At 33.0% G+C, this 25,445-nt stretch overlaps 2 protein-coding genes across 3 annotated transcripts; one reads left to right on the top strand and one right to left on the bottom strand.

The window, feature by feature from the left end:
- LOC104750105 (UDP-glycosyltransferase 86A2-like) lies at positions 6,929–9,719 on the top strand. The gene is made up of 2 exons (XM_010471852.2): positions 6,929–7,569; positions 8,667–9,719. The coding sequence occupies exons 1-2, from the start codon at positions 7,038–7,040 to the stop codon at positions 9,581–9,583; spliced, it is 1,449 nt and encodes a 482-aa protein (XP_010470154.1). The 5' UTR covers positions 6,929–7,037; the 3' UTR covers positions 9,584–9,719.
- On the bottom strand, positions 18,041–22,120 carry LOC104750104 (ABC transporter G family member 3-like). Of its 2 annotated transcripts, XM_010471851.2 has the most exons (12): positions 21,873–22,120; positions 20,947–21,472; positions 20,791–20,870; positions 20,427–20,713; positions 20,154–20,325; positions 19,932–20,045; positions 19,716–19,844; positions 19,439–19,630; positions 19,266–19,352; positions 18,907–19,179; positions 18,494–18,601; positions 18,151–18,405 (listed from the first exon to the last, which is right to left on the bottom strand). In XM_010471851.2, exons 2-12 carry the CDS (start codon positions 21,449–21,451, stop codon positions 18,151–18,153), a joined length of 2,202 nt encoding a protein of 733 aa, XP_010470153.1. In that variant the 5' UTR covers positions 21,452–21,472; positions 21,873–22,120. The 2 variants fall into 2 exon arrangements, with proteins under 2 accessions (XP_019093449.1, XP_010470153.1); XM_019237904.1 differs by lacking the exon at positions 21,873–22,120 and having other exon boundaries at positions 18,041–18,405; positions 20,947–21,451.

Here is a 25,445-nt window from a genome sequence, read left to right as displayed (position 1 = left end):
CAACAGCCAATAAATATTGAACAATAAAATATTATGCATGCGAATTGGTACGTGCGGCCCATTAGGAAAAGCATGTCGGGTAAACATCGAGCTGAACCGTCTAGATCGTACAAACCATTCATTTTGAAGAAAGTGGTCATAAGATGCTAGAGAACAATTGTTATGTTGGAGTTTAACACTTTACTAAAGCTGGAAACATTTGTGCGATTAGTAAATTACTGTTACTTTTTTGAAACCCGATCAGAAGATGAATTACATAAGTTTATGGATTGTGGCTTCACTTCGTTCCCCTAGTTCGGACAGCACGGTTCTTCTACCTGATAGAATCGGGTTTAAGGATAACTTTGTTAAAATATATAATCTTAAATTTAAAAATTTAAAAATTTAAAGATTATTGTAAGCTTATTCTGAGTCTATTTTCCATTTTCAACTAGACGATTAACAAGCACTATAAACCCAATCCATTTGGTACTAATTATCATAAACTTTAATTCTCATTGGCAAAGTACGAAAAGCTCAAGAAGGATTGGCCCAACCATTTTGTCGAACAACGTTCCTAGAACAAAATGTCCATAATATATATTTTGATTAGGAAGGTGTTAAACACATACTAAATAATGAGAAGTAGTAGCCCTAAGCATAACCAGTAACCACAAAGGGACTAATGAAAGCAAACAAACATTTGCATATACTTATCGTTACTTGTTTTTATTTATTATTTATTATTATTATTCTGAGCATTCATATTATCCAACTCATTAACGTTCATTATGTATTTCATGTGTAGTCCCGCAAAAGGTGTCTCAATCGACTCAACATAATTAGAGGGTAATTTGGTTATTCGCAAGAAGGAAGAATGCAAAACATTACATAAAAGGAACCAACAAAAACGAATAATTTACGTATACAAGATTTTTACTTCCATTTTCTACCCCATATATTTTGAGTTCTACCCTTTTGTGAAGCTTCTTTTTCTGTCTTAATTAGCATAAACCCAAAGGTACCTTTAGCCAAATGAATATGAGCACCTAAGCCATTCCTCATTCCCCATTCTCTTCTTTTGGGTTTCTAACTAACATATATATACTCAAGAGAATTTAAGTCATCCAGCTTCTCAGTTATGATTGCATGATCTTCTCGAAGGCCCATTTTCCGCTAACTTCTTCTTTCTAACTAATCCCTTTCACACTACAAATAAGAGCAAACCCTCACTAATACAATATGCGTCTTTCACTTTCTGAAACCTTCTCTTACTCTCAAGGTCTTCACCGTTCATATGTTTCAGATTCTACCACCTCGATCCCGCTCAATTTAAATCCATTTAAACCGGCCACTGCAATTTGAGGTAACAAGAATCATCATGCTCTTTCTTTAGAGAAAACTGAAATATCCGGATCAATATATTTCAGGCTCCTAACGGTTTGTTTAAATTATATCATTAGTACTATAGACCGATTTAATAATACTCAAAACCAACTCCTATCTTTTGAATGTATTTTATCCCAATTTGTATTTATTCACCGCAGTAGTGACCAAAGAAGAATAGAAAGCTAGACGTAAATATACTATCAGTACTATAGACGGTCTATAATAGACCGATTTAATATTAATACTCCAAACCAACTCCTATCTTTTGAATGTATTTTATCCCAATTTAGTATACTGAATATACTATATATTTAGTTCTTAAATCGTGATTTAGTGACCATAGCCAACGTATTTTCGTACACCCAAGAGCTCCTCCTATCCAAACCACACAATTCTCTGCCACTTTGCTTATCAATATCTATAAACATTGTAAAACAACAATCCCTCTCAACCACCTCTTTCTAAAATCATCTCCAAAAACTCATTTTCCTCACACAATGGTCTCCAATTCCGTTAAGTGAACCGGATAAGTCCATGGAACAGAGTTGAGTTTACCAGTATCTACTAGTAGAACAAACTCCGTTCCATGGAGTGATCAGGTAAAAATAATTTCTCCCGTTTGGAGCTCCCAGCCGAGTTTCATTTCGGGTAAGATATATATTTTATTAACTAATGCCTTAAAATATTTGTTGGAAATTATTTATATTCACTCGGATCATTTTAATTGGACTGACTCACCACGGATATTGCCATTTTCTGGAAAATGTTTTTGAGCATGCTCGAAGACATCATCACCTAAAGACAGCCGTTTTTATTGTTAGACAGATGTAAAGAAAGATGATGTAAATGTAAAATGTTATCATCGGTCTAGAACACAAGAGAAATTATGAATGAAAACGAAATGACGAGGAAGGTGTAAGAAACTACGAATGATGTAAGTGTGAAAGAACTTGTCATCTTTCTTTCTTCATTTGTTCTTCTTAGGTTTCTTTATGCTCTCTTATACCATCTTTTAATACCTACTTCAATATTGAGTTTAGCAAAGAGTCAACGACAGTTGTTTCGATCAGTTTCTTACATTTATTGACACCATGAGTTTGAAATCACTAATTAATTTGTTTTTCGTCGACAAAACGATTTGTTATTTCCACAATCCATGATTTTTTTCAAGTTTTCAACAAATCTTTGTAATGGGTCAATAAATCTTTATGTGAAATTTAATTAACGCGCATAGGCCACCAACATAACATATCTTGTTGAGCAAATGATCCTTGTCTCAAGAAAATCACTGGTTCTCGTCTGATGCATGTTTTAATACATTTAAGGTATGCTATAAAACTGTAGTGATTTTTGTTAAAGAATTCTATTATATAAAATACATGTCCGGTTTAATTTAAGTTAATCGGAATTATAAACTGCAATTAAAAAACCGGAGCCATGGATCCCGAGACAATAATCTACAGGTAATAAAACATAGGACTTGGTTTAATGAAGTTATGGTCACACAACCAGCACATGTAGAAGGTAACTTGGACCGTAAGGCAATTAAAATAATAAGAGCAATTGAGGAAGGTTGCATTGTATCTAAAACCACCTCCCAGGGCCGGCCAAGCTTTTTATATGCCTAAGCAAAAAAAAACAAAAAATTGGCCAACTAAAAAAACACTGAAAGAACAAAAATGCTAAAATTTACATCTTAACTGCCTCGATCTCGAAGATTTTGAACAGTTGATAAGTGACTTTTACCACTGTACCATTAAACATTTACAAAAGTAAGCTCCAAAAACCGTTAATAAATATTTCTGTCTAAAACCCTTATTTTACGTGGTTTAGCGCCGGGCTGGTCCTGCCATCTCCAATGCTAAGAACTCGTGACCAATTTTTTTATTATTAAATTTTGGATTTGTAAGGGGAGATGTTAAGAAAAACCTTCTCCAATGGTAAAATCAATGATGATTTCTTAAAAAATTTACAGATTTAAGCAAAGGAGCTTGTGTGATATGTTTTGGAGGAAATATGTTTACATCTCCTAATAATAGAATTAGTCCTCCAATGGGCAATTGTCATTTTCCAGTTATTGACTTTAAAAAAAAGTTCACAATTTTTGTTTTTTAGAGTTAAGAATTTGAACTATCAAAGCGTTGATATTGAAGATACACCGATCCATACTAGTGTTATAGAATATCATATTGGGGATATGCTAAGAGCAGTGGAGTAGTTTTCACTTTTGGAGAACCACGTCGAAATTGTGGTACTTGATGATTTATGAACCCAATATATGTATGGGTTGACTCTGGTATACTACCCCAACTATACTACTTCTTCGATAAACATCATAGACTTTTTGCCTCTTTTCTGAACACCATCAACTATATTTTTCTCCATTAAACATCACAAACTATATATTCTCTTTTAATTACAATATAACGACTCTAAAATTGTGATTAGACTTAGTAAACCGATAATCATGTTTTGAAAACCACGTTTGCATTAGCTGAACCAAAAAACAGAGTCCACGATCAGTTTCCTTCTTCCCCGTATCAAAGTCTCAAAATCTTAGGATTCTCTCTTCCTCTCAATTTATCACCGTTTCCTACTTCTCTTTCTCTCCATTTTCCTGGTACGGTCTCTCTCTCCTTTCATAGCTTATCTTTCTCTCTCTCTCTCTCTCGTTAGCTTAGTTTTTTTTTTTTTTTGTCAAAAGCTTAGAACAGTTAATTTTTCAGTTATCTGATGAACGAAGAAGACATGGATGCGATGCAACACGACACGGAAATGGAAAATATTGATAACAATCCTAGTGAGGAAAACGAAGATGACTGCAAATTAGAAAAAAAAACAAAAGAGAGGGTAAGAAAAAGAAAATCAAAGATGAAGCTGAAGATGATGAAGATGGAGTAGATCGGTTTGAGTTTGAAGTAGAAGATTCAGTAAGAAATTTTGTTGATGAATTGTTTGTTGGTCGAAATGAAATTCCAGATAATTCAGATGAAGAGGAAGAGAATGTATAGTTTGTTGATGAAGATGAAGAGGAAGATGAAAAGGAAATTTTGTTGATGAATTGTCTGTTGGTCGTTATGTTGTAATTAGAAGAGAATGTATAGTTTGTGATGTTTAATGGAGAAAAATATAGTTTATGGTGTTAAAAAAAGAGGCAAAAAGTCTATAATGTTTATCGAAGAAATGGTATAGTTAGGGTAGTATACCATAGTCAACCCTATATGTATCGATCAAAACTATATCAAAAAATTAAAATTGATTAAACTGTATAAGATTGGTAACAACATGCTCGATCAAATGAAACAAGTGTAATGGATTCAGGGCATTCAATCACAGTTTTAAATGATCATTGGATTCCATGCTTAGTCATGAGAGTCCTCTTATTAAGTAAACAAATTTTTTTATGGAAACGCTACTATGTGTCATCTCTATCAATCTATTATATTGTCTCACCAAATTAAATGTCACGTATTTCAAATAGATTGTTCAGAATTAATTTTGATGGTTGAAAAGTTAATTCATTCTTAAATCTACTAAATAAATCTGTTTTATTTCCAGATAAATTTGTTTTATTCCCTATTACCTTCATTGCACATCAGTTTATTGTTTAGCTACATTGCTAAAGTTCAAACTTTTGTCAAACCAAATGTTCCTCCGATTATCTTCTTTGGGTTTGATATATTTTGTGCTTCACAAAAGAAGTTTACGTTTTACGTTTTTTCTTTTTTGTTTACATTCATAATTATTTAAATTACTCCAGAAAATATATGAATATATAAAGTTGTGTTCTTAAATTTATATTCGTCACAAGGATAAATGATTCGTATTAATAATAGAGGAGAGGGGGGTGATTCATATATATTTTAGAGGTATCTATATATACATTTTTAGAGACATTTTTTCTGAAGTTGACACTTATTTACAGGCATGCCATTAGCATTAAATAATTAATTTAATAAACACACTTAACTCTATTTATATTTATTTTTTTATAGAAACTAAGTGTTTTAAAAGTTAACAAACATAATTGTAAATATATACATATTTTATTTCCTTATTATATACATATTTTTTATAGAAACTAAGTGTTTTAGAAGAGGTATTGTTCTTTAAAAATTTGAAAAACTGATTTGATAAAAATTGATTTTCAGTCTCACATACTATATTTTACTTTCACGGGTATCATATGATGAGTTTTTGCGGATTAAAAATCTTTGAACATATTGCGTGATCCGCCTAGCATGGCGAGTTTGGACTATAGAACCAATACTAAAATTATTAGTTTATTTCATATACTATAGATTTGTAATCATAGTTTGGAAAATTAACTTAACATACCATATAGGCATATACCTCTGTTTAATTATAGAAAACAAAACTAAGTGTTTTAAATTTTTATATTCTATCTAATAACAAATTTAATGTAATTAGGTTATAAATTGTATAAAACCTAAGAATAAAAAAAAACATTCTAAACAAAATTATAAATTAATTAGATAAAATTTAATTAATTGGGAATTTGAATACAAAATAAAGTAAAAATTATTATTTAAAATATATTAATTATTCTTTAGTCCCGCCTTGTACCGCATGTGAAAACCTAATATTATAATAAAACCTAAAAACGAAAATTACTCATCATTTTTTTTTTCAACTATTACTCATCTTTCTTTTTCTTCTACATAAATGAATATATTTGCCTCTGTCTTTGTCGTTTACATTAGGAGAATATAAATTGACAAACCAACCATTTTGACTAAGCAACTCTAAATCCACATGGTCATAAACTTTTACTGGAACTAGATTCTCTCCATGACATCTTACTGGATTTTAGATGAAAGATATTTTCTTTAAGGAACAAATTATTAAATTGTATTATCAAAATCAAAGAAAATAAAATTAAATGCATAGAAATGCCACTAACCATCCACTTCTATGGCTATTTCCGCGAATCAATGCAAAGTCATTCATTTATTCCCAACTTGCCCCATATGTTTTTTTCTTTTTTCTTAATGGCAGATTCTTCTCTCTTTTTTATTTTAAAACCAAAAAAAAAACAAAAAAAAAAATATAACCTTTAGATTTCTCTCATTTCTTCATCTTCCTCATCACCACAAAAACCCATTTTAATGGCGGACGTTAAAAACCCTAAAAATCATAATCATCATCATCTTCATGCTCTCCTGATCCCATATCCGTTTCAAGGACATGTAAACCCGTTTGTACAGTTAGCCATCAAGCTAGCGTCACAAGGGATCACCGTCACATTCGTCAACACTCATTACATCCACCACCAGATCACAAACGGCTCCGATGGAGATATTTTCGCCGGAGTTAGGTCTGAGTCTGGCCTTGACATAAGGTACGCGACGGTTTCCGATGGTTTACCGGTGGGGTTTGACCGGTCGTTGAACCATGACACGTACCAGTCGTCTCTGTTGCACGTGTTCTACGCGCATGTGGAAGAGCTTGTGGCGAGTCTTGTCGGAANATCAATGCAAAGTCATTCATTTATTCCCAACTTGCCCCATATGTTTTTTTCTTTTTTCTTAATGGCAGATTCTTCTCTCTTTTTTATTTTAAAACCAAAAAAAAAACAAAAAAAAAAATATAACCTTTAGATTTCTCTCATTTCTTCATCTTCCTCATCACCACAAAAACCCATTTTAATGGCGGACGTTAAAAACCCTAAAAATCATAATCATCATCATCTTCATGCTCTCCTGATCCCATATCCGTTTCAAGGACATGTAAACCCGTTTGTACAGTTAGCCATCAAGCTAGCGTCACAAGGGATCACCGTCACATTCGTCAACACTCATTACATCCACCACCAGATCACAAACGGCTCCGATGGAGATATTTTCGCCGGAGTTAGGTCTGAGTCTGGCCTTGACATAAGGTACGCGACGGTTTCCGATGGTTTACCGGTGGGGTTTGACCGGTCGTTGAACCATGACACGTACCAGTCGTCTCTGTTGCACGTGTTCTACGCGCATGTGGAAGAGCTTGTGGCGAGTCTTGTCGGAAGAGACGGCGGTGTGAATGTGATGATCGCCGACACGTTCTTTGTGTGGCCGTCGGTGGTTGCGAGGAAGTTTGGTTTGGTTTGTGTCTCGTTTTGGACCGAAGCTGCTTTAGTTTTCTCGCTTTATTACCATCTGGATCTGCTTCGGGTTCATGGCCATTTTGGTGCTCAAGGTAATTTACTAATTATCATCTTCTTCTTCTTTAATTTTATCTTTTTGTATATTTTTATGCCTCATTTTTTATTGTTTCCTCTTTTGTTTTTTTTTGATAAAGATTTGTTTCCTGCTCCTATTTTGTTTCATTGATAATAACGGTAGATCTTTCAAATTTCACGAAAACATGTTCTTTTGGGTCTTGGTCAACGTCTATAATTAAATTGAAATGCAAGATAATAATAATTGGTGAGCATTTCATTGCATGTTTACCTATCTAGTGACTATATTATTCGAATATTCTGTTATTATTGGGTGATTACTTTTATCATTTAGACAGCTTGTACACAACTTTTTTCTTTCTTTTTTTGGTTTATGATTATTCTTACTAAATAGGTTTTCTAAAACATTTTATTGTTTTAACCCCAAAAAAAAACATTTTATAAAAAAATGTTATTTTGTTGAGTAAAAAAACTATGAAAGATCATTTAAGACACACATTAGTTACAACCTGACATTTTTTATTAGTTAGGTCAATGAATTTGTTTTTTTACGTAAATAATTTTATGCTTGATTAAAATATTACCCTCAACTCAAATGATTTGCACGATTATATATGAAATCGCATTATAATATTAGAAAAGTACCATGTTACCACACTATTGTACCAAATATATCATGAAACTATATGTTATCGCTTTGATACCAAAAAAGTATTCTCTTTTTCAAACAATTTTACTACCATAATTATAAAAATTTTCCAAAAAAAATCAAATGAAATTATTTATTTAAGTACTCCTTTTTTTTGGTGAATTATTTAAAATACTCCTGTTAAAAAGCGTTACGGTTTGCCGACCAAAAAGGAAAAACAAAAACAAACAAAAATCAGTAATCGTAACGATATAAACATGGCGAAAAATAATAAAAGCCAGTAGGGACTTAACAAAAAAGCGTAGGGACTTTACTTTTGTCATGTAATGATGCATGTGAATTAATGTCAGGGGGTCCATATTAAAATTACCACCTTTTGATATTTCCTTTTTCTAATTTACCAAACTCGTCCTAACATTTTATTAATTATCTAAATCTACCCCGTAACTATTTTTCCTGACACAGAAACCCGCGACGATCTGATAGACTACATTCCCGGAGTGGCCGCGATAAACCCAAAAGACACGGCGTCGTATCTTCAAGAAACAGATACTTCTTCAGTAGTTCATCAAATCATATTCAAAGCATTTGAAGACGTTAAAAAAGTCGACTTTGTACTCTGCAACACGATCCAACAATTCGAAGACAAAACAATCAAAGCACTCAACTCAAAGATCCCATTTTACGCAGTCGGACCAATCATCCCGTTCAATCTCCAGTCAGGTTCTTCTTCAGTCACAACATCACTCTGGTCTGAATCAGATTGCACACAATGGCTCAACACTAAACCAAAAAGCTCAGTCCTTTACGTATCATTCGGTAGTTACGCTCACGTGACCAAAAAGGATCTTGTCGAGATAGCTCACGGGATATTACAGAGCAAAGTCAATTTCGTTTGGGTGGTTAGACCAGACATTGTCAGTTCAGACGAGACGAACCCATTACCGGAAGGGTTCCAGACAGAAGCTGGAGACCGTGGGATTGTGATACCATGGTGTTGTCAGATGACGGTTCTGTCACATGAGAGTGTTGGTGGGTTTTTAACACATTGTGGTTGGAACTCGATACTGGAGACGATTTGGTGTGAGGTTCCTGTGTTGTGTTTCCCGTTGTTGACTGATCAGGTTACGAATAGGAAGCTTGTGGTTGATGATTGGGAGATTGGGATCAATCTTTGTGAAGATCGGAGTGATTTTGGGAGAGATGAGGTTGGGAGGAATATTAACCGTTTGATGTGTGGGGTTTCTAAGGAGAAGATCGGACGGGTGAAAATGAGTTTGGAAGGTGCGGTGAGGAACAGTGGATCATCCTCGGAGATGAACTTGGGTTTGTTTATTGATGGTCTTATGGCTAAGGTTGGTTTATCTAATGGGAAAGCGTAACTCTTTTTTTTTTTTTTTCTTATGGAACTTTGTCAAATTTTGTTTCCATCTTATAATACGCTTTATAATTCAGTTTTGGTCATAAAAATCTACTCTGAAAAAAATGTTAATCCAAACAAATTATTTGGTTTTAGTATTTGTAAATGTGGTATGATATTAGGTTTGTTCAGTGAATATAAAAAAAAAAAAATTAAACTGAAACCAAAAAAAAGTTTAGGTTCAATTCAACCCCTTTTGTCCACCTCTCCTTTCAATGAGTTTTGAATTGATTCACTATTTTGTGTAAGAGATATCTATTTTAACGTTTTTGAAATATATTTTTATGTTATTTTTATGAATTGAATCAAAATTGAAATATATATTTGATTCAATGATTCGAATACTTAATTATAATAATTTTTTCTTAATATATATGGTCATTCATCGATATACTGGTATTTTTAATTTCTATCATTAACAATATATATGATAATTAATAAATGTTCCAATATTCATCAAGATTCTAAACATTTAATCCAACATTATAATTTAAAACTGAAATTATTTAAAATCAAAATTAAATGATATATATATATATTAAAATTTAATAAAATTAATTATTCAGTGTATTATTAGTAACAAAAAATATATACTTATAGTTCTTTCAAACTCAATACCTAATTATTCAATAATTGATATTGTAAATCTTTGCAAATACAATAAAATATATTTAAAACTTTAATATTTTGGTAAGCACGACGAATATCAATTATTTTACAAATATATATACAAAATATTATTTTGTGGTGTACCACTGGTCAATACTCATCTAATGTAAAAAATGAGCAAATCATCAAAAATAAAATTATATTTCATTAATTTTTTGTGTGTTTAACTTCTTATTAATTATGACGCCTAAGGGTAGTAATGTTAATATGGGTAGACTCGGCGCGTTTAGATCCGGCCCTTTTAGACTGTGCTTGTTTAACGTAAAAAAAAATCATATCCGTTTAATTATGTACCTGTTTAAGCGTGGCAGGTACTCTTAAGAGTTCTTTCCATTAAAAATCAAAAAGTAATAATAAAGAAACAAAAAAATTAAGAAACAGTCATTCTCTCAGCAACGGTAGCATCGATTCTCAGACATGTGTCATAGCAAGTGATAAGTTAACTTCTTTTTCCAATTTTATTATTTAAATATATAATAATATTAAAAAGAAATAATAAAATATATTATTTTGGGATGTAGATGGTCTAACCTTAAATTTATGTTGAGTTGTTGACCCATTTAGTTAATGGATTTCCCAATATATATTGTTATTTATTTAGTTTTTAATTAAATAATTAATTTAATTCAATTTTGAATACTCACCACCACCATCATCACCTCCGCACAACCGTCTTCAATCTCCGACGTACTCTTACTCGGCTATGTCTATCATCTGAGTTAGATTCCAATTTTGTGAGTCTTCTCAAAAATCTACTAAGAATATGAAAACTTGAAAATTCAAAACGGAGTTGATGAAGTAAGAAACATGGAAGAAGAGACGAGGCTCGTATGATGAGGCGGTGATGGGAGATAGAGGCAGCGAGGTCATCGTTTAAAGAACAACACTAACTAAACTCCGTTTAAAGAACAACCTTAAACTCAAAGACATCGTTTTACGAAAAAATCAGAAAAAAATATATTGAACAGGCTACCCATTTATGTGTTATCAAGACCCGTCACGCCTGTGAGTTTAAACGGGTCACAGGCCTAAATTTTTATAGCAGTACCGTTTAGGGCCGCGGGATCTGAGTCCACTTTAACATCACTACCCAAGGGTGTTATTCATCAAGCCAGTCTGATATAATTGGACACACTCTTCTTCTTCTTAAAGTAAAGCCTAAAGATGAACAACAATATCAGCAACTGATGTCTTCTTCTGATGAAGCAATATCATTTGATGGGTCGTCTGTTCTCGATACACTAGAAATGATACGGTTGTTCTCGATTTCCAAGAGAGTGAAATTCAATATCTGAACTTGAAAGAGACTGTTTCTAAAGATTTGATGCGCTTTTGCAAACGCCTCAGTGTTAGCTAAACGTTTCATCCATGACACCGTAATTGTCATGTAACTTCATATTATCTTTCCTTCTTCATGGAACTTGGGATTGGGATTATTGCTTACAGTCCTCTAAGATAAGTATTCTTCGAATATGAACCCAAGCTTGTTGAGAACCTAGACAAGAATGACTTAGAAAGGCAAGTATATAGGCCTTGTTTGACTTGTTTGTTGTTGAGCCTTAGCTCAGCAGTGGAAACATAATCTATGTAGAGAACGAACATAAATAAGAGTAAGCTATATACCCTTCATGTGCTAAGATTGCCCGGTTTTGGTTAACAACATATTTAACATCTTATTATATAAAGCTTGATGACAATAATCTATGTGATGAGTTTAACTCGCTGAAGTCCTTTCCACTATTCTTCATCTCCTAGATCCCGCTTGCGGAAAATACGAAGGCGGAGTATCTTGTATGTGCTTCGCGTTCTCTTATCTATGAAGTTTCTTTTGTAAACTCAAGCCAAAGACCGAGGAAAATATATTGCATTGTTTAAACATGTTTATTTTAATGGAGTCGATGTACTCGAATTTAGATTTTGTTTTCTGGAGGGGTGCCTCTCAATAGGGTGATCATGATCAACTTCTTCAATTACCATAGATTTTATGGGCAATATGGAATGCCATAAATAAAAACGTTTTTCAAGGTTTAGAGATCGAGGCGAATGATATAATTGCTCAGGCTTTGGACGATAAGTTAGCCTGGGAAGAGGCGCTCTCTTTTACGGTGGAACATGCCAGCTCCATCTCCGTCTTCAGATGTCCAGGTTTCTTCACCTGGTTGTCAGATTGATGGTTCTTGGAAAGCAACCAATGTGCATTCAAGATTGGGCTGGTGGTGTTGCGTTAGTGAGGAGCGAACCTTGTTGTTGGGGGCCAAGTGTCTAAGATGGAGCCCCTCCCCCTACATTCAGAGTTAGAAGCGTTGTTGTCGGTCATGGAGCGTATACGTGCTGCAGGGATTGCTTGTCAACATTTCAAGACTGATTTTGCTGAGTTACTCACTATTGTACAGTCCCTAAAGATTGTTCGTCCTTCTCCAACTTGCTTGATGATTTTAACTCGCTTGAGTCCTTCCCACTATTTTATATCTCTTTGATCCCGCGTGTGTCAAATACAAATGCAGATTGTCTTGCCCGTGCTTCGTGTTCTCTTATCTTTTGTAAATCCCTTCCCTCCAGCTTGGACAACTAACCGAGAAATTTCTTTTTAATTTATTGTTTGGTTGAGAAAAAAAAAAAAGGTAAATAGATACACTTTTAGATTAAAAAAAATAGTTGTAGATGAGTTCAAAGTTATTAAAATAAAATTAATTTTAACAAATAATATATATTTAATTCTTTTCATAAGTAAAAACAATATGTAAAAGTAAAGAGATAAAATTTTAGTTATAGAAAATAGTTATTTTTTTTTGCTATAATACACTAATGTATATCCATTTACAAATCTACTATATACATTACTACTAAAATTGTATTTGTACACATAAATATATTTTATTAAAATATACTTTTTAGTCTTTACTACTACCAACAAATTATCTTTATGAACACATTAAATAACTTATTATATGCCTATTCACTTTAACATTTTTATAGTTACAAAATGCATACGTTAAGATTACATACTCCTATCTTATATATTACAATAGCAGTATTTTTGAATAAATTATTTGATTGGTCAAAAGAATATGAGACGATCTTTTTTTTTTTTTTACTTCAACCATCTTTTTCTTTATGTAAAGGTGAGTATTTATATTTTTTCCATAAACAGTAATTAATTGTATATTTTCACAATCATTTTTTATCTTATATAAAAAGTAATCATTTTTCTTGTAAAATTAGCAACTTAAAATTAAAATAAATAAACTATATTATAATTTCGAATTTTATGATATATATATATAATTTCCTTATAATGATCTTTTTAAAATTTAAAGCTGTTTAAATTTTATAATTTTCTTATAATTGCTTTTTCATATTTTTAAAATTGTTAATAGTTTTGTTTTACATTTAGAAGCTTAAAAAAAAAAATTTCTTTAAAAGATTTTAAATAAAATTAGGTTTTTTTTTATTTATTTTACTTTTATATAAAACAGTTTTATGGTAGGTTTTGAATTTTTACGTTTTTATTTTTTATGGCGGGTCCTTATTTAGAATTGACACGTGTCAAGATTTGAATGATACAATTGACACGTGTCACAATCATGTTAATTAGTAATTTTGTCATCAAGCTTTATATAATAAGATGTTAACCAAAACCTTTTTTTAATTTGAAGTGCGAGTAAAAATATCGTTGACGGACGTTACAAAATCATTAAATGGTATTAAATTTTAACCCCAAATACTGCAAAGACAATCTTTACCAACTGTTTTCTTTGTTATACTATTGTGTGTAGCTTTGCCAAAACACAACTGTCTGTCAAAATAACGGCAAAAATCTACAAAAACATTGGTAAAGCCTACTAAAACTATTGTAAAATTTGAGCTAAGCTCTGCTCCAATTTTTTGTGAAGCAGAGGACTATTAATTAATAGCATTAATTTTGAATATTTACAACCATCAGAAATTTTTGCTTATGCTGAATAATTAAGCTAAAAGAATCAATATTAAGGTAATTCATAGAACAATCAATATTAGTCAAGTAAAAATAATTAGAAATTTTTTTCAATACTGGTCAAGTAATATTTACAACCATCAGGTTTTAAGCATATTTAGTGAAGCCTATAATATTTCAAAACCCTAAGTAAATATGCTGAAAAATACATATTTTAATGTATAAAATAATTAATTTTTCTTGACCAGTATTGAAGCATAATAAGCTAAGAAAATTTAATACATCTATAGGAAAATAAGTCAAAAGATTATATTATTTTGCATCTTTGACTAGGAAAAAAAATATGAAACATACTTTGCATATTATATATATAATCAGTTTAGGTGAAAAACAACTCATTAAAAAAAAGTTGAGAGAATATCACTAAAATAATAGCTATCACTATGAAAACTTTGGTGGCATTTTGTTTTACTATCATCTTCATCATATCTTTTGTCCATTCTCTTTCTACAACTGCTAAAAGTCCAGGTAATTGGTTATTGTTATTCATACCTTCATTTTGTAATTATCATCATGATGATTTCACTCTTTTGTTAATAGGTATTGATTATTGTTAATAATGTATATAGATTATCAACCTGGCCGAATAGGGCGTTCCTTTCTCAAATGCTTTGGGCATAACGTGTGTCCGCAAGGAGGACGAGAACTCTGCAATCATATCTGTACTACAAAACTAAGATATGTTCGTGGCTTCTGTGTTAATACACAAAAATGTTGTTGTGCTGATATTTAATACTATAAGTAACTAGTACGTGTCTAAGATTAAATTATATAATCAAATGTATTGGTATCGGCTTAAAAAAAATAAATCTATAATTTTCACATGTTTTTGAATATACAATGAAGAACTAGAGGCTAGAGCGGAGTACATAAACTTTACCAAATCAAAGTTAGATTGATTTTCAAGCCATACATTTTCTTGAAGTTGAATAAAAGCTAATATAAGTTAATGAATATTAAAATGTAAAAAATGAAAAATAAAATCGGCAAATACATTTTCACGTGAATATATTTGGTAATGTGTTGCATATATTGACTCTATTATTGTGAATCTTATACTCTCCCTCTGTTTCTTAATAAGTAATGTCTTAAAAATTACTTTCTTCATATTCTTTGATCTTATCATAATGACTTTAAATGTTACATAGAATCAGTTGTTATTCAATCAAGATTTTGTTAAACTCTATTAAAATTTGGTGTTATTAGTTTTTGATTTGTAAAAATTCACTTAAAATTTTATAATGTGAACAACATTTTTGTGTTATTCAATTAAAACAAAATAAGGTAGGATTGTTAATGAATTCAATTATTATGATATTGGTTTATGACTTTATACACACTTTCACAAAATAAATTCATAGAATGTATCATCAAAATAGAGAAATTGTTTGGGAGACTTTACAAGATTACATAAAAACTAATTAATAAGATTATAGAAAACTCTCTAGCAGTGTTTTAAATTCTTTCACTTATTCACTTTCTATGACTTTATTGCAATCATCAAAATTCTTTAGAACTAAGAATCAAATAACACCCTTAAGTTAAGCTAAAAGAATTAATATTAAGGTAATTTATACAACCATCAATATTGGTCAAGTAATAATATTTAGAGAACTTTTTTAATATTGGTCAAGTAATATTTACAACAATAAGATTTTAAGCATATTTAGTTAAGCATATAATATTTCAAAACCTTAACTAAATATGCTGAAAAATACATATTTAATTATGCATAATATAATTAATATTACTTGACCAGTATTGAAACATAATAAGCTAAGAAAATAATTTTCAATACATCTTTAGGGAAACCAATTATAAAGATTACATTATTTTGCATATTTGACGAGGAAAAAAAACATGAAACATATTGTTTGTTATTACAATATATCTATATATATATATATATATAATTTTTCTAGGTTAAGAACAACTTATTAAAAAAAAGTTAAGAGAATATTATTAAAATAATAGCTATTACTATAAAAACTTTAGTGGCATTTTGTTTTATTATTATCTTCAATCTTTGTCATATCTTTTGTTCATTGTTGTAACACCTAGGTTTCAGGACTTGTGGAGATGTTTAAAAGAATTGATTTGACTTTTTTATATCACAAAAGTGCAATTATCTTTTCGGTCAAATGTGTTGAGAGAACTCCACAGTTAAACGTATTTCTGCTGGAGTATGTTATGATGGCTGACATTCCGAGAAATGAATGTCGAAACTGTGCAAGTGAGAAAAAAACACCAAAATATCACGTGATGATTTAAAGTCGTCCAGACGTAGGAAATCGGCCACCGAATATGAGTGGACCATGGGCTGGGAATGGACCTAGGACCTACTTAGAAAAGGGGGACCCATGGACCGAGAGTAGACGTGAAACCCACTTAAAGAGGTGATGACGGGCGTTACAAGTGGTATCAGAACCGAACCCAGATGAATGTGGATTCGAGAGGGTTAACACCGTCGAGGGTGACAGTTTTGGTGTGTAATGAGAACGTTGCAATATTTTAGTCGGAAGAATTGTAACATCCCGATTTCAAAAAGTTACAAAAAAGTTTAAAACAATTGATTAACCACCTGTAACGCCTCGACTGTCACCTTTCTTAATAAACTTCAAGTTCACTCTCGACCTAATATCATATAAAATGAAACAAAGAGAAGAAACCAAATTAAATAAATTGAACTAAGAATATTCATTATTTAATTATGTACACTAAACAAAAAAAATAGAACCCGCTCACTGGATCACAATAAACCGGCTCATTAGCCAAATTAATATGTTTGTAGGGAGCAAACCTAATGGTGTATATTCTCGATGAATTTAACATTTGCTATTTATTCTAATAAAGTCACTTCACATAATAATATTTTTCCTTCAGTATAGTTTTGGATTCATTTGGATTCATTTTCCTAAACTTGGACCCCGAGGAAAAGTTAAAATTTCGAATACAATTATACAAACAAAGCCGATCTACCATACCTTAACTAGACACAAGCCCATACTCACATTTGAACGACTGTACATCTTGATGGGTTTCAGACTTTCAGCTACTACTCATGATGCATTTACATAGTTAAAGGGGCCATCTTGAAGCAGTATTTACTATTTAGATTTTAGACACTCAGAATTTTGAGAAGTTTGACGGAAGCATAACAAGATCTTAGAGACCATCTCCAACCATAGTTTCCTAACATGAATTTTTTTGTTATTATTGCGATCATACAAATACTGTTATTTAATTTGATAAGTTTCTTAAATAGTTTAAAAACTCTTTCCAAAGTTTCATAAATCTCTTAAGAAATTTTAAAAGAAAAGTTTCTACTATTTAAGAAACTCATACCATTTTTTATTTATAGTTTTTTCTCTCTCTAAAATAAGAGATATTCATTCATGTTAAGAAACTTCCTCCATTGGAGGTGGTCTTAGACACAGAATTTTGAGAAGTTTGACAGGAAGCATAACAAGATCTTTTGGTTTTTATGGTACTCAGTCGACCACATGTTGTCCATACACGTTCAGATGTTATATAACGCAATTTATACAGTGGACCATACACGATCACAAATCTCTCTAAACATTTATAAGCCATGTTTGTATATGTAACATAGGTACAACCGTACAACTACAATATTACAAAATTGTTATCACATACAAATGGAAGTTAAAATGGTGATTGATTTTGTTTCAAAAATGTTATCCATGCAAATGAATCTCAAAAAAGTGTTTTTATATTTTACATTTTCTGTCTGTCTGTCCAAATTTCTAGAAAAATAATTAATAATAATAAATAACTGTTTTCATTTTCAACTACTAGAATTACAAAAGAGACTAAAGTAATATTATCTAAAAATCATGATTCATCTACCTAGAACTGTTATTTTTCTTATGACTAAGCAGTAAACGACCAGACACGTTCTTGTTTAGGCCAAAACGTAGTAAAACATAAACAAGAAGACGGTAGCCAAAAGCCATAGCCAACAGCACAAGCATGTTCCGCCATTTGGAGTTTGTGTCTGGAGATATCTGGTAGTTTCCTTGGATCGCCTGGTAGCCCGATATACTCCTCACTTCTCCAACCGCAAACACTTCCCCGAGGTACTCGTTCTCTAAAAGACCCTGCACGTATGCAAACATACAAGAACGTTCTTGAGTTTACCCCCTGGAAGAAATAGAAGATTGTTTTTTAGAATGTTGAATATGTAACCTCGATGGAGTAAGTGTGGAACGAGATGTAAGAGAACGGGTAAGTCCAGACGGGTTTTGGTAGAGCGTTACGGATTCTAAAGTGACCTGAAGAGAGCATCATGATCACCTGCAATGATGCATAGGAAGAAAGATCAATCCTTTATCATGACTAATTCATTTCTAAAGACACTAATCTCCTTTACTAATCAGTAATGACCTACATGTACTAAACTCTCATTTGTAATCAAAGTGATTGGTAAGCAATAGATTCAAGTTTGATAAGCGTATATAATATCTCCTAAATCCAACGCTCATCTTAGGCTGAGTTGACCATTCTATTTTCCCTAAGTTGTATACAAGTCAAATCTATATTATCCAAGAAGACATGAATCATAAATCTGATAAAAGGTCAATTCGAAATACACAACTCACGTGTACAGAGATGAGAGTCAATGTGCTCCAGTAAACATCTCGCCAAATGCAAGCAATGGAGAGCATCAATCCTTCGTTCACTAAAAGGCACATGAAGAAGTTGAGCACAAAGTACATCAACAAGCTGAAATCGTCTCTTAACCCGACCATGAAGTAGAACACAAGACTTGAGGAAATGGACATTAGAAACAAGAACGGTATGCTTCCCAGAAACTGCCCTAGTAAGAAGACAAAAGCACCCGAATGCTGGTTCGATGCTTCACTTCTATATATCTATTAGAAGATGAAAGTAGAAAACTTCAGAGCTCAAAAGAAAATGTGATCAAAGATAAGAGAAATCAAGAAGAAGAAATGGTTACCTTGATCTCTTTTAAAAGTGAAGGTATTCCAGCTATTCCCAATAGTGAGGCAAAGGAGACAAAAACAAACACAGCAGCAACTCTTGTCTGTAAGAATATATTTACATGGAACAATAAATTGCATGTTTCGGTACTCAAATGTGACATTGTTGAGAATGGTTTAAAAGACTTACTGCAACAGAAGACAAAGAATGACCTAAGCCAGAATATAATGTGCCAATACTAAGTGTAAGAATCATGTAAAGAATAAGTCGGAGCCAATAGTATTCCCATTCCCTCGACATAACTAGAAGCGATCTCCAAGTGAGCACTGCAACACGTGTAGCAGCACCGGCTTGTCCCTTGGATTTAAGCTGTGTACCCTCCTGCAAAATGAAAAAAGAACGTTCATATAGGAAACAAAAAAGAAACTTAGATATATAATAAGATCCATCAATAGACAATTGTTACCCTTTCGGTAAGTTTAGATATCATAGCCTCGACGGAATCAGCATCTGCAGATGATTTATAAGTAGCCTCGAGAGTCCGAATAGCAACAGCAGTATCCATATTCACTGCTGAAAAGTCCCCATTATCGTCCTGTTGTTTTTATTTACCTCATATCAGGAAAACAAGAAACAAGAAAGAAGCACAAATCATATAAACTCTCAAGTTTGTGTAATGTACCTGCCAGTTTTTGCACATTGCAATAATCCTATCGAAATCTGTGTTAATAGCCCGCAAAAAATGATCTGATGGACTTTGCATAATCGGGCATGGGAATCCAGCATTTGAAAAGTGCTTCAAGGAGACACATAACAAGTAAAAACATAACTTAGAGAGTGATCTTTTGGCCTTGATATGAGAAAAATAAAAAGTTCCAAAACGCTTTATAGTTTATATATTTACTTGTAAGCAAGCCAGTGTCTCTCCAAAGAAGAGTGTGTTTCCATTTGATAGAAGGCAGATTCTATCAAACAAACCAAACACTTCAGTGCTGCTTTGATAAATCGTGAATACAAGTGTACATCCCATACTTGCAAGCTTTTTTAGCGTCACCATCATAAGCAGTGCTGAAACACTATAGAAGAGAGCAAAAGTGTCAATTTTAGAATGCAAGGATTCTAAAATGTAGTATAAGGCAGATGATAACATATTTAAGTTTAGAAATATGGTTAAAACCTGTCAAGATGATAAAGAGGCTCATCAATGAATAAGATATGTGGTCGCATCACAAGTTCACGAGCAATAGACACACGTCTTCTTTCACCACTTCGGAGTCCCTTCATGTAACAGTGACCACCAATCAATTTGTTTGCATAATCACTCAGAGACATTGCCTGGATAGCATCTTCCACAACACTCCTTTTCTGAAAGAGGAAACCTGGAAGCTGAAGCAGCGCTGAATAGTATAGGAATTCACGAACTGTAAGCGATCCAATCAGTTGTGTTTCCCTCTCAACAAACCCCTACAATAAAAGCAAAAGAAGAATTAACAAAGCAAAACATTAACAAACCAAGAAAACTATAGACAGTAGTGACTCACGTATGATCCATAAGGCATATGTGATTTTGAACCATTCACAAACACCTCACCGTACATTTTTGCTGAAGGTGGCAATCTTCCTATAAAAGATAAGAACCATGTCAAGTGAAAGAGAAAACAAATACTAACAATGAATCAATAGCCAAAAATACTTACCAGCAAGTGCTCTCAATAGAGTAGACTTCCCAGACTTAGCAGGACCCATAATAACCGTCATAGTCCCGGGGAAAGCATAACCATTCGAACTCTTAACAACTTTGTCAGAATATTTCCTCTTCCCTTTCATAGTAACAGTCAAATCTTTCCAAGCAATAGAAGCACCAGCAATTTTCCTAACAACAACAGCCGCTCCTCCACCTTCAGGGACAGGAGGAGGAGAAGAAGCCATTGATCCGCTATTCATCTTCGACAGCGAAGGAGAAATAGGTGTTGTTGTTGTAGCATAGTTAATAGAATCACCACCACCAGCTTCATCTTCCATTCTTGAATCAACATCAGGTGTGTCTTCCCACTCAGGAGAATCCTCAAAGGATATAGGTTGTCGAAGAGAACCAGGTTTTCTTACATAGAAAAAGTGACTTGATGGGACTCTACTTGTTGGACTACTTGCAGATGACGAAGATGAACGGTATAAATCTGATTGAGACTGTATCTCCTCCATTCTTTTGACCACTCAACAACACTACAATTTAACAACCATCAAAATGTTTAGATACCATAATCAATATGCAACCAAAACATAAAAGGCCATTAAGTATATGAAGTTATTAGTGAAGCACTAAAATGGGAAGTTGCGGTAAATTGAAAAAAAAATCTAAGCATTTTTTTGTTTCCATAAGCTCACTAAATTACAGTTTCATGAATGAACAAAGTACAAAATGAGAAGTGAGTCCTAATTAAGTAACTTTAGAAGCATAAATCATAAAAAGCCCTAATTTTTTTTTCAATTTCTGCATTATTGAGACCTTTGAAGAAGATAACTTCAAGTTCGTAGCTTTTTTTCTTTCTCAGTACCCACAAAACGAAGACTAAAGCAGAAGCAAGAGACCCAGTTCGAGTTACGATGAGAAGAAGAGACAAACCTGGATCTGAAACACAGGGAGAGAGACGCGGAGAGAAGAATGGGGAATCTCTTCTTGGGAGTAGTATTAACTTGATTCGCTTCAAGAGAGAGTAACAAAGTGAGCTCTCAAACTCAAAAGTCACACTCTAAACTCTTTCGGGTTCTGCAAAATAAAAATGGATTGGGATTTGTTTTTTGTTTTTGTCTGAAAACCAAATGTTTTAACAAATTATTTACATAAAAATTAGGGAAGCGAGTTTCTTAGTTTTTCCAAACTCAAGAGAAAAAAAACAAAATTCAGATTTTTAATAGAAAAAGGGTATTGCATAAATAATGTTTGAAAAATATTGTGTAAGTATGATTTTTTCAAATTTGCAATAATTGCAATTATTTGTCCTTTGAATTTATAAAGTTTTTTTGGGGGTTTAACTTTTTTTTTTGAAGTAAAATCTCCTTATTTCTAGTATAAATTAATTTTAAATCATGCTTATTTTCAGGATATACTTGTGAACAAAGTGTAAGTGTAACAAAAAAAAACCAAAAATACTAACATCAACTTTAAGCTTCAGATATCTGACCAAAGTTTTTGGACTAGTGCTTTTTGTACTTATGAAAATAATTTGCTAAAATTTTTAAATTTCATAGTAACAAAAATTCAAAATATCTTTGCTTTTAATTTTGTCTTATTCAAGAAAATAAATCGTGATATTAATTAAAAGAAAAGAAAAAAGAATATGAGACTTTGGTTAACTGGTTATCCTTAAATCAAGCAAATTATTAAAGTAAAAAAGTATTATTTGGACGTTAAATGTTTTTTTTCTTCTTTTGTCAATAATTTTAATTGATTAGCTTAAAATAGTCAATGCGAAAGAATGTCATTTACAAATAAACTCAAAAGCGGTTTAGCATGTACTCAAGAATGTCGTATTAGCCCTACGAGAAACGAAAATGAATGAAAAATCAAGAAAGCTCCTCTTATCGTTTTGAATCTCTACCCAGACCACTCGGCTGGAAAATATACCATCTTCACCAAATCTGAGTAGTTGGTTATGAACACCACATCTCGCTTGTTTGCTTTCATCATACACTTCATCGTCCACACTAGTGTAACACCGACAAACTACGACGGAGATTTGCTGCCCCCATGGTTTGTGAGGGGTCTTTACAACAGGAACAATACCACTCTATTCCTGAAAAAAATTGGTGTCCTTCCAAGAGCAATCAATGGAACATCTATAACCCGAATAACTCGTGGATTATACAAGACCAACACGGGGTTGTTGAGACTCGTGTAGGAGATCCAATTGAGCTGCAGACCAGGCCTTTTCCTCACTCTCCGCAAGTTGTATAACATCTCTTGGATCTTTATCCATAGCCTCAAAAACCTTTTTGTTTCGAGCTTTCCAGATATACCATATCAACCAAGGAAACATTAAAATATTGACATCCTTCGGCGTTCGCTAGAAAAGATAGTTCATATTCGCATAAAAAGATTCTGATGGGAAAACACCCGGAATCGTTGGAACCTGAGAAAGTTCCCATCTTTGAAGAGCGGGCGGGCATTGAAAAATGGCATGATTTATAGTTTTCTGATGATTGCCGCACTTAAGACACTCAGAATCACACACTATACATCTATTGTGTAAATTCCACGTGACGGCCATGCAAATAGAAAGGACTTGCCACATAAAATGCTTTAACTTAGGGGGACACTTGGTTTGCCACACATAAGCTTGTAAAGGCGAATATCCGGACCACAGACCTCCACCAGCGTATCCTTATGAATTGTTTGGTAGCCCGACTTAACCGTGTATTTGCCAGTTTTGGTAAAATACCAACCTAGAGAATCCACATAATAAGGGGTCCTCAACGACATAACACATATCAAAGAGACATCCTATGGGTCAAAAGTAATATTGAGCAACTCAATCTTCCACGAATTTTTCCATGTGTCAATAAAATGGTCAACTGTAAGTGACGTGGCAACATTGGAATCTTGATGTAAAGTTGGCCTCGGGTATTGAGCTGGTATCGAGGGATCTGTCCATACAGAATTGGAAGCCCTAGACCCAATCCTTTTGATAAGCCTTTTATTTACTGGAGGTCAAGCTGAGATAATACTCATACATCCATAAGACAGGGAGTATGACTTGATAGGTTCCAAAGGATCTGATTTTTGGAAATACTGGCCTTCAAACACTCTCGCGGAAAGCGAGTCCGACACCGTTATCAGCCGCCATAACTGTTTAGCCAGGAGGACAGTATTAAAATCATCCACACTCCAAAATCCTAACCCACCATTCGCTTTACTAGAAAAAAGCTTATTCCAGGCCATCCAATGCATTCCTCCTGATTGGCCGTTATTACTCCACCAAAAGTTTGCAACAACACTTATTAATTTATCGTTACTGATTTTGGAAGACAAAAACAAGGCATCACGTAAGGTTGTAAAGCGGTGGCAACAGATTTTATCATTACCTCTTTACCCCCTTTAGATAAGATTTTTGAGGACCACCCATTAACCATGGTATGAAGCCTTTCTCTAACAAAAGAAAAAAGTTTTATTTTGGACCCACCCATGCTCTCCGGTAATCCTAAATTAGTACCCATCTCGTCTAAGGTGGAAATCCCTAAGACCGTTTTCAACTCTTATGTGGTCCCGCCGAAAACCTTATGCCCAAATTGTAAAGAAGATTTTGTTAAGTTTATTTGTTGTCCTGAGACCCCTTCAAACTGTTTTAAAATCCGTAAAATGACCTCGCATTGCTCCTTCTTATCTTGACAAAAGAACAAACTGTTATTCACAAATAAGAAATGGGAAATAGAGGGGGAGGGTTTTGCCACTTTTATCCTAGTAATCAACTTATCATGTTCCGCCTTTCAGATATTTGCCACCAAAACTTCTGTGCACAAAATAGATATATATAAGGAGATAAAGGGTCACCCTGACCAAGCCCTCGCTTTTGGGATTATCAACCCTTGGGTCTGTCCATTTATAAGAACCCTATACCGCACTGATTGTATATATCATTTGATCCAAATAATCCATTTCTCGCAGAAACCCATTTTCCGAAGTAACTGAGCAATGAAGGGCCACTCAACCCAGTCGTAGGCTTTACTCATGTCTGTCTTGATTGCCAAATATTTTATCTTGCACGAAGAATTCGTGCGGAGTCCGTGAAACATCTCTTAGGTAATAAGAATGTTATCATAAATCAAACGACATGCTACAAAAGCCGATTGAGTTTCCAAAATAATACGTGGCAGTAACATTTTCAACCTCTGACAATGAACCTTAGAAATGATCTTATATTCCACATTACACAGGATTATCGGTCACAACTCCCGTCATCCGTGTCAGTCTTTCCGTTTTCGGGATAAGATAGATATTAGTATCATTTAAGCATTCATCAAAAGTCTCATTTTGAAGGAAGGAATTATCAAAGATAAAAAATCCTCCTTAATAATATGCGAGGCCTTTTGGTAAAGAAGTGCTGTCATACTATCCGGACCGGGATCCTTTTCTAGACGCATCATAAAAAGCGCAGTGTGTATTTCTTTTTCTGTAGCGGGCACCGTTAGTTTCCATTGA

Source organism: Camelina sativa, chromosome 16 (assembly GCF_000633955.1).
Source record: "Camelina sativa cultivar DH55 chromosome 16, Cs, whole genome shotgun sequence".
Classification (NCBI taxonomy): domain Eukaryota; kingdom Viridiplantae; phylum Streptophyta; class Magnoliopsida; order Brassicales; family Brassicaceae; genus Camelina; species Camelina sativa.
Note: the sequence above shows the minus strand (reverse complement) of the source record. Positions and strands in the feature narration are given on the sequence as shown.